The sequence below is a fragment of the Pungitius pungitius genome, chromosome 14 (assembly GCF_949316345.1).
Source record: "Pungitius pungitius chromosome 14, fPunPun2.1, whole genome shotgun sequence".
NCBI classification, from domain to species: Eukaryota; Metazoa; Chordata; class Actinopteri; order Perciformes; family Gasterosteidae; genus Pungitius; species Pungitius pungitius.
The window spans coordinates 2,664,930-2,675,386 of record NC_084913.1 but is presented as its reverse complement, the minus strand read 5'-3'; the positions used below and the strand labels follow the sequence as shown (position 1 = coordinate 2,675,386).

The following is a 10,457-nucleotide window of genomic DNA, read 5'->3' as shown; positions in this document are numbered from 1 at the left end:
TGTGTGTGTGTGTGTGTGTGTGTGTGTGTGTGTGTGTGTGTGTGTGTGTGTGTGTGTGTGTGTGTGTGTGTGTGTGTGTGTGTGTGTGTGTACACAGAGGCTTCCCATCAGGAGCCAATAGATCGTATTATTATTATTAATCCTTATTCCTTCCCATTATTAAGATGTTAAACACTGAACTTGATGCAAAGCCGTGTGTCCACATTAAAATGTTCAACAGTTTAATCGTTGTGATGTTTACACTAAAAACATTTCCGTAATCCAACGTTGCTGCTTCTTTTACGTGACTTCATGATTTTATTTTCAATAAGCTTTTTTGTTTGTTTTATGCGCCGCTTCGTCTTCTGAATCCTGCAGTGATCTGGGATCAATAAGATTGATTAAAAGGACAATCAAGAATAATTGTTGTTTTTGGGTTGTTTAACTATCTTAAATATATTTGGCCCTCCAAAAATCCATGTCAGTCGAGGTCTAATGAGGAGAAACATTGACATTTAGTTGTGGATCATTATTGTTTAGCTCTGACTGACAAGTGAGGAGAAACATGATGGACTTTTAATCCCTGAACAGGTGCATTCTGGGATTTCTTTCACTCGCATCAGGGCTCCATAACGAGCGCCTCACACTATTTTGTGCACGAAACGTCCTCAGTTCTCCTCGTCTCGGCGCTTTTGGGACGGACGCCGTCTGAATTATGCAGACAATGTAAATCCCTCCCGTCTCGCTGGTCCCTGCAGAATAAAACAAACGCCCCCAGCCATCGCGAGCGCTGTGACCCAAATTCTGAGCGAGGCCGTCTCCGTCGCGATTCCTCTCTTCCGCGCCGCCTCACCTGAGTAGGTATCTGTGTCCTCAGAATGCTCTGCTCCGTTTCCATGGAGACGCCCGGGGGGGTGGGGGTCGCAGGGTGCGGGCTGTGGTTGCCCGGCGCCGGGCTGGGCGTCCCGGGCTGGCCGGCGCCCGGCTTCTCTCCGATCCGTTCCCGAAGGCCTGGATGGAGTTTCCTGGGGGACGAGAGCAGTGGAGGAGACGTGAGCTGAAGGAGCAGAAGTTTCCCCCCTCATGACCCTCTGAGGAACGTCTGAGGAACGTCTGAGGAACGTCTGAGGAACGTCTACGTCTCACATGGAAACCAGAGTTTCATTTCCTCACAAAGGACCCTCTGATTGATTAAAAGGGCCGTTGTGTTCTTCTCAAACACTTCATCAGCGACCTCTTTACACGTGTGATAACAACCAAGCTGTGAACCACGGCGTGTTTCCACCTCTGATGTCTCGAGCTCGTCGGCGTGCGGCGGCCTATTAACACGCCCCCCAGGCCCAGCGGCACGCGGCTACTTTTAGCCGCTAAATGCTTTCTGTCTGAAAAGCTGCATGCAGCATGCACACATGCACACACGCTGCAAAAGGCAGCAATGAGCCAGTGGAAGCAGGGTCCAGGTCCTCACCGACTCTGTTGTTAAGTTGCTTCAACAGTCTCGTCAAATATAAATATATATATATTAAATAAAAATAACCCCAATTCCAAAAAAGCAAAGTGACATTTCTCAAAAGAGGATTTCAATTCTGGTCTTTCTGTGTGATGATCACAGTAAACATTGAAACGGGCCCCTTGCAGCGAGCAGGCTCTGACTGGGTGAATATTATGGGGTGTATGTACACTGATGGATTCCTATGGTGTCACACCCCCCCCCCCCCCCCCCCCCCCCCCCCCCCCCCCCAAAGGACAGCATCACTTTCAGCTCACAGATTTATTACCAGCACAATGAGTTATGATCGTATGACGAACTGATTGATTGGGTGTGAACTCATTTTCTTGCAGCTAATGGACGACTCTGCAGCAATTACGTTTGCATGAAAGTCACTTCAATTAAAACATGCTCAAATGAAGACATGAATGAGAGATTCATCAATAATACCCACAGCTTGTAAGATGGATGTAGGCTCAGAAATAAAGAAATAAAAACCACACCATCATTCCATCTGTTTCTGAAGTGACTCAGTGGTTTCAAAGCCTTCAGTGACACCAACATTGATTCATCACAGGATCACAACACATTGATCCGTCGGCCTGCAGAGCCCCCCCCGCCTGACCTGCAAACTGTGCAGCTAATTAGAGGGGGGGGGGGGGCAGATTGAACCCAGCTGACGGTGCGTTTACACAGCTTTAAGAGTGTGCAGCTAGAGTGGGACGAGGGGGGCGGGGGGGGCAAGAGAGAGGAAGAGTTGCAGAGGACCGGGGTGCAGAGGACGGGGTGCAGAGGACGAGGTGCAGAGGACGAGGCGCAGAGGACGAGGCGGAGAGGACGAGGCGCAGAGGACGAGGCGCAGAGGACGAGGTGGAGAAGACGAGGTGCAGAGGACGGGGTGCAGAGGACGAGGTGCAGAGGACGAGGTGCAGAGGACGAGGCGCAGAGGACGAGGTGCAGAGGACGGGGTGCAGAGGACGGGGTGCAGAGGACGGGGTGCAGAGGACGGGGTGCAGAGGACGAGGTGCAGAGGACGAGGTGCAGAGGACGAGGCGCAGAGGACGAGGTGCAGAGGACGGGGTGCAGAGGACGGGGTGCAGAGGACGGGGTGCAGAGGACGAGGCGCAGAGGACGAGGCGCAGAGGACGAGGCGCAGAGGACGAGGTGGAGAAGACGAGGTGCAGAGGACGGGGTGCAGAGGACGAGGTGCAGAGGACGGGGTGCAGAGGACGAGGTGCAGAGGACGAGGTGGAGAGGACGAGGCGCAGAGGACGAGGTGGAGAAGACGAGGTGCAGAGGACGGGGTGCAGAGGACGAGGTGCAGAGGACGGGGTGCAGAGGACGAGGTGCAGAGGACGAGGTGCAGAGGACGAGGCGCAGAGGACGAGGTGGAGAAGACGAGGTGCAGAGGACGGGGTGCAGAGGACGAGGTGCAGAGGACGAGGCGCAGAGGACGAGGCGCAGAGGACGAGGTGGAGAAGACGAGGTGCAGAGGACGGGGTGCAGAGGACGAGGTGCAGAGGACGAGGTGCAGAGGACGAGGTGCAGAGGACGGGGTGCAGAGGACGAGGCGCAGAGGACGAGGCGCAGAGGACGAGGTGGAGAAGACGAGGTGCAGAGGACGGGGTGCAGAGGACGAGGTGCAGAGGACGGGGTGCAGAGGACGAGGTGCAGAGGACGAGGTGCAGAGGACGAGGCGCAGAGGACGAGGTGCAGAGGACGAGGCGCAGAGGACGAGGTGCAGAGGACGGGGTGCAGAGGACGAGGTGCAGAGGACGAGGTGCAGAGGACGAGGCGCAGAGGACGAGGCGCAGAGGACGGGGTGCAGAGGACGGGGTGCAGAGGACGAGGTGGAGAAGACGAGGTGCAGAGGACGGGGTGCAGAGGACGAGGTGCAGAGGACGGGGTGCAGAGGACGAGGTGGAGAAGACGAGGTGCAGAGGACGGGGTGCAGAGGACGAGGTGCAGAGGACGGGGTGCAGAGGACGAGGTGCAGAGGACGAGGTGCAGAGGACGAGGCGCAGAGGACGAGGTGGAGAAGACGAGGTGCAGAGGACGAGGTGCAGAGGACGAGGCGCAGAGGACGAGGCGCAGAGGACGAGGTGGAGAAGACGAGGTGCAGAGGACGGGGTGCAGAGGACGAGGTGCAGAGGACGAGGTGCAGAGGACGAGGCGCAGAGGACGAGGCGCAGAGGACGGGGTGCAGAGGACGGGGTGCAGAGGACGAGGCGCAGAGGACGAGGTGGAGAAGACGAGGTGCAGAGGACGGGGTGCAGAGGACGAGGTGCAGAGGACGGGGTGCAGAGGACGAGGTGCAGAGGACGAGGTGCAGAGGACGAGGCGCAGAGGACGAGGTGGAGAAGACGAGGTGCAGAGGACGAGGTGCAGAGGACGAGGCGCAGAGGACGAGGCGCAGAGGACGAGGTGGAGAAGACGAGGTGCAGAGGACGGGGTGCAGAGGACGAGGTGCAGAGGACGAGGTGCAGAGGACGAGGCGCAGAGGACGAGGCGCAGAGGACGGGGTGCAGAGGACGGGGTGCAGAGGACGAGGTGCAGAGGACGGGGTGCAGAGGACGAGGCGCAGAGGACGAGGCGCAGAGGACGAGGCGCAGAGGACGAGGAGGAGAAGACGAGGTGCAGAGGACGGGGTGCAGAGGACGAGGTGCAGAGGACGGGGTGCAGAGGACGAGGTGCAGAGGACGAGGTGCAGAGGACGAGGCGCAGAGGACGAGGTGGAGAAGACGAGGTGCAGAGGACGGGGTGCAGAGGACGAGGTGCAGAGGACGGGGTGCAGAGGACGAGGTGCAGAGGACGAGGTGCAGAGGACGAGGCGCAGAGGACGAGGTGCAGAGGACGGGGTGCAGAGGACGAGGTGCAGAGGACGAGGTGCAGAGGACGAGGCGCAGAGGACGAGGCGCAGAGGACGGGGTGCAGAGGACGGGGTGCAGAGGACGAGGTGCAGAGGACGGGGTGCAGAGGACGAGGCGCAGAGGACGAGGCGCAGAGGACGAGGCACAGAGGACGAGGTGGAGAAGACGAGGTGCAGAGGACGGGGTGCAGAGGACGAGGTGCAGAGGACGGGGTGCAGAGGACGAGGTGCAGAGGACGAGGTGCAGAGGACGAGGCGCAGAGGACGAGGTGGAGAAGACGAGGTGCAGAGGACGGGGTGCAGAGGACGAGGTGCAGAGGACGGGGTGCAGAGGACGAGGTGCAGAGGACGAGGTGCAGAGGACGAGGCGCAGAGGACGAGGTGCAGAGGACGGGGTGCAGAGGACGGGGTGCAGAGGACGAGGTGCAGAGGACGGGGTGCAGAGGACGAGGTGCAGAGGACGGGGTGGAGAGGACGAGGCGCAGAGGACGAGGCGCAGAGGACGAGGCGCAGAGGACGAGGTGGAGAAGACGAGGTGCAGAGGACGAGGTGCAGAGGACGAGGTGGAGAGGACGAGGTGCAGAGGATGAGGTGGAGAAGACGAGGTGGAGAAGACGAGGTGCAGAGGACGAGGTGCAGAGGACGAGGTGCAGAAGACGAGGTGGAGAAGACGAGGTGCAGAGGACGGGGTGCAGAGGACGAGGTGGAGAAGACGAGGTGCAGAGGACGGGGTGCAGAGGACGGGGTGCAGAGGACGAGGTGCAGAAGACGAGGTGGAGAAGACGAGGTGCAGAGGACGGGGTGCAGAGGACGGGGTGCAGAGGACGAGGTGCAGAAGACGAGGTGGAGAAGACGAGGTGCAGAGGACGGGGTGCAGAGGACGAGGCGCAGAGGACGAGGCGCAGCGGGAAGCTGCAGGTCTCATTTGTCTTGCGTCTCTTTGACTTCAGGCTCCAGCAGTGATTTAAACAGCAGAAGAACAACTACAGTATTTGCAGAAATAAATGAGCTTCACCTCCATCTGTCCTCTTATTTCTTTCTGACACACTGCAGAGTGCAGAGCTGCAGTTTAGCATGAGGAGGAAGAGGAGGAAGATGAGGAGGAGGAGGTTGTTGCGGCTGCGGTGACGAGGTGAAGCTGACAGCTGCTCCTGAAAACCACTGAATTCTTCCTCTAGTCCCTCTGTCCACCTCATTAGTTCAGAGGCAGCAAAGTAAATCACACTGAATCACAAAGGACATGCAGCCCTGTATCAGCAAGCAGGAAGAGGGTCTGGGGGGGGAGGGGGGGGGGTGGTGGTGGTGGTGGTGGTGGGGGGGGGGCAGCATACAAAGGTAAACACCAAAAGAGACCAGGAGGATTCATTTAATCGAGGACTGTGCTCCAAATGTGAGACGCAGCCAACAGGGGACGTTCTCCTGGCTCGAGTCTGAATAACACCGAGGGGGGGGGGGGGGGGCATTGAGGATCTTTCCCAGGGCAGATTAATTACCCCAATTACTGGTCCCAATTCAAACTGTCCTCGCCAAAATCACACACACTTTCTCCCTGAAATAGAAGCTGATTAGTCTCCCCCATTAGAAACGTGTTGGTCCTGATTACCGCGTCTGGCTTCAGCCGTTTGCTCAGGCAGGGCGAGGGGTGGGGGGGGGGGGGGGGGGGGTAAGGGGGTTGTTATTCTGGGCCTCTGAGGAGCTGAGGATGCACACGAGGAGTTTCCATTGAAAAAAGAGATATCCATCAACGAGCCGTCGGCTGCTGATTCTCTTTATTCGCCACAGTGAATGTAGTCGTTACAAAGAGGAGAATTTTACTCAAAATGCAACCAGGATCTAAAACATCATTAATGCCAAATCGAGACGTGAGAAGAAGACGATGCTCCTAATGAAGAACATCTGTGTCTGCTGGTTCTCCTTCAATCTTCTTCCCAAATGCATCTTGTTTGTTGGCTTTATTCCAATACTTTGTACCTACGTATTGTTTTTTCATTGTTTTCCGTTGCAATTAGTGCCTTTTAAAAGAAATAATGTGTTAAATAACGGGATCCTTGGGGACCAGAGTAAAATACAAGTGAAGTTTATTCAGTTCATTTCACTCGGTTGAAGTGAACTTGGAGTTTCTTGTTCTACGCGATTATCGTTACTTACGACATTGTAAGTCATTTCATTATTTTTGGTCTTTCTGCTCCACGTATCTGGAACAAAGTGCTGCGACTCTCAGCTCAACTCGTTCCTTAAACTGACCGGGCTCAAGCATATCGGGCATTCTACTTTATTAATCCTTAAACTGCAACTCGTATTCTGTATTTAGCTCATTTAAGGTTCTGTTTGGGGTTCCGTGTCTTTGTAGGAGCCGGACCGAGACTTAACAAAGGCCACTCTGTTGTTGCCCCCCCCCCCCCCCTCGGCGGCGGCGGCGTGGCGGGTGTCATCGGTCCGTCAGTGGCGGCGTTATCGAGGCTGACAGCGTTGTAAGAATTTGTCTTGTTCTGTCAGAAAGGGGATGAAGCCCAGCGTGTGGCGTCACTCAGAGGGATCATCTCCTGTCAGAACAGCTGGAGGCTTCTTCTTCCTCTTCCTCTTCTTCTTCTTCTTCTTCATGTTGTTGTTGAGTGAACAAAAGCCCAAACGAAAGGAAACCGCCAGCAGCAGACTCGGTGGATCACGCTGACGTCAGCAGCTGTATCTCCGACACTGATGTCTCCATCTGTTCTGCGGCTCTAAAAGGTTTCTATTGTCCAACAGAAGAAGAAGAAGAAGAAGAAGAACTCCACCGTGAATCTAATCTAATCAAGCTCAGATTATTCCACGTGGCGACACCACCTGTTAATAACACTGCTCCGTCACTCGGGGGGGAAATGAATTAGTACAGGAGGTACTCACACAGCCTTTTTGTGTATCCATGTTCTCTTGGTTGCATTTTGACTTCACTATGGGACTTATTTTAAGTCTTTCTGAACCTAAAGGGGTTGTTTTGTCCAAATGATAGAAATAGAGCCGAATAGAATGTGGCCGAGGAGTCGGGTTCTATTTCTGTGGCGACCGTCGCGTGCTTATTATTCTGTCCCTCTTCACCTTAAGTGGATATACGTGAGTCAGCCCGCTGCATTGGCTGCACAGGGAGCGTCCGAGCGTGCATTCATTGATTGTTCAAACAAATAACATATATTTTATCTTCATTTATATTCACTGTCTTGCTCACAGATCTATATCACTCTTCAAGTAAGTGTCGCATCGATCTTCTCAACCGACAGAGAGGAAAATGTTGAATCCCTCTTTAATGATTCGGTTTTATTTTCTGCACATTTCATCTCGTTATCTGAGTAAGTTTCACAACTCCAGCCCAAAAGTGTCATTTCTGTTATGGGATCATTTATTTCAGAATTACACGACTAATAAAGCGTTTTACTTTAGGAAGTTTATCAAATCTTTAGATGAGTACTTTTCCCTGGTTTTAATATAATCTGATCAATTGTAAGTATAAATAAAATACAATCCTTGAACTATGCATATAGGTGCATATACTCAGGTGCATATACATGCATATACATGCATATACTCAGGTGCATATACATGCATATAGATGCATATACTCAGGTGCATATAGGTGCATATAGATGCATATACTCAGGTGCATATAGGTGCATATAGATGCATATACTCAAGTGCATATACATGCACATACGTGAGGGCATATACATGCATGTACTCAGGTGCATATACATGCATATACTCAGGTGCATATAGGTGCATTAGATGCACATACATTGGGGCATATAGATGAAGTTACGCGAGCAGAAACGTTAAACCTTAAAACTCCATAAGCGGTTTCAGGCCGAGCGAAGTGTCAAACCATCGTGGGTCATTTAGTTCACGGCTACAGACTGTACTTGTCACTGTGAGGTCAGAGGTCAGCTGTTACTCACTCAGGCAGACGTTGTCGTGGAAGGAGGTCAGGAAGTCGCTGCATTGCTCCCTGTGGTTGCCGCTGGCTGCGCAGGAGCACCAGGGTCCCACGTTGGACGTGGAGTTGTCAAGGTAGTTGGGAGTTATTGTGCTTCCTGCGAAACGAGTGAATCATGAACACCACTGAAGACGTTTGGACTCGGAAGGTAAGGAGGATGCATCATTCAAAGACAAAGGTATTTCAAACTAGTTTTTTGCTACAATTTTCTGGGATCTCCTGTTAAAATGATTGCAGAATGGTCAATTGTGAATGAAAAGAGACTCAGAGCTGCTTGGTTTTAGAGCATCTTGCTCCTGATCTGCCACGTGATGCTGCTACAGATCAGGTCTGCAGGAACAGCAGCAGTTGTTTTGTTCAGCTGGTAGTTAGTTATCCAGAGGACTCTGATGACTGCAGCGACCTGCAGTACAAAGTCAGCCCCCACCACCCAGATCGATTCCTTTTTATTCTTTTCCGCCTTTGGAGCTTTTCAGAAAGAAGTGATTGGGAAATCATTCTCCAGAAAGGGTAATAACGCCTGGTGGCCTGTCGTTTTTTTTTTCTTTTTAAAGAGGTGGGAAATGGGGTTGCTGCACTTTGAGGCAGTGTGGCGGAGAAAAGTTTTTTTGATTTACCTCCATTGATTTTCTGGGTCCCGGACGTCCAAAAAACAACACCTCTGAGTCTCACTCGTACTGCAGATGGCCAATCACTAGTGAACACCTTTCTGTGTCTGTCTCCCTGTGAGTTAACATACTAAACACAACTATTTCCAGCTGTCTTTGTGGTGCAGCGTTGTTGTCCTATGATGACGTGCGTGAAAAAGAAAGAAAAGAGCATCATGTGATCTTTTTTTTTTTTTAAAGTACAATAAGCTGTGTCCTGCACCCACTCGTCGCCCCGTCGGGGATAATTCTCTCAAAACGCCAGTCGATAGTTGTAATTGCTCTTATAATGCCGACGCCGGGGCCCGGCCACATTAATCAGCCCTCCATCGATCGTTTCTCATCGTCGATTCATTCTTTTGAGTCCTGTTAGGTGCTCCCCCCCCCCTCCCCCCCCGAGACCTTTCTGTTGCTGATCCGTCACAGAGAGCTTCTTACCGATCAGGCCGGTGTACGCCAGCAGACACGCCGCGTAGTTGTCCTGCTTGCAGCCGCTGGCGCTCGCCTCCGAAGGCTGGCAGTCGTACTGGAACTGCGCCCAGCGAGACCTGCGGGGGGGGGGGGGGGGGGGAGCAATAACACGCCGTCCGTCATTCACCCCCAGCACCCTCCCACGGATGGATGTGGATCTGAAACACCCCCCCCCTCCCCCCCCACCCTGCTTGCCTCCTCACTTTTCCGGGCCGAGTCGATGAGGGGCAAAGACGGCTCTCTAAGTACCACGAGACCCACGGCCCTCCTTCACCTTCTACTGGCAGCCACCGAGACATCCAGCCTCATCATCATCATCATCGGCATCGTCGTGCGAGGCCACCATGCCGCATTGGCGGCCCCCGCGTTCGTGGCGGGATCCCCTCGGGGCCCCCGGCTCCCCTCGTCTGTCATGTCACCGTAATGATGTGCGTACAGCTCACAGGCCGGGTGCTAACCGAAGGCGTTAATGCCAGCTGACTGGTGCCGAATTGCCGGGGAATGGCGGGTGGGAGGGGGCCGGGGGGTGGGGGGGGGGCCTTGAAATGCCCCCATCCATCGGATGCGGCAGTGCAGGGTTGTGCTTGATCGATGGCCGTGACAGATGAAGCCCTCCGTCTTTCTGACACGTGAAGAGGAACTAGATTAAACGCTGGCCACCATTTGCTGTCATTGAGGGGGGAGAGGGGGGGGAGACGAGGCGGGGGGGGGTGGGGGGGCCGACTGGGCATTTGTGAAAAACTGTGTTTTTGGTCCCCAGCGAGCGACAGTAATACACACGCAGAATTCTAAAGACTTCATGAGACACTGTTAATATGCCAATGAATATGTCTCCCTCACTGTGACAATCACTACTTTACATGGCTGCCCCCCCCCCCCCCCCCCTCCCCCTCTACCCCTGATCTGATGACTCGTTGGTTATTTTAGGCTTTAGCCATGAGGAGTGAGATAAGTTAAGAGTTGGGGAACAAACACCAGGGCGAGCCAATCAGAGGCCGTTTGGGGAAGACAGAAGTAGACTAATGAGGCCCAATGCTT

General features: G+C 54.0%; 1 protein-coding gene across 1 annotated transcript in view; it reads right to left on the bottom strand.

The window, feature by feature from the left end:
* Positions 1-71: 71 nt before the first annotated feature.
* The window catches only part of gfra4a (GDNF family receptor alpha 4a), a 66,615-nt gene continuing 56,229 nt past the window's right edge, over positions 72-10,457 (bottom strand). Inside the window, 4 exon segments of the mRNA XM_062557470.1 lie at positions 72-969; positions 972-1,004; positions 8,264-8,398; positions 9,387-9,496. Coding sequence (XP_062413454.1) covers positions 626-969; positions 972-1,004; positions 8,264-8,398; positions 9,387-9,496 — 622 coding nt within the window. The 3' untranslated portion in view covers positions 72-625.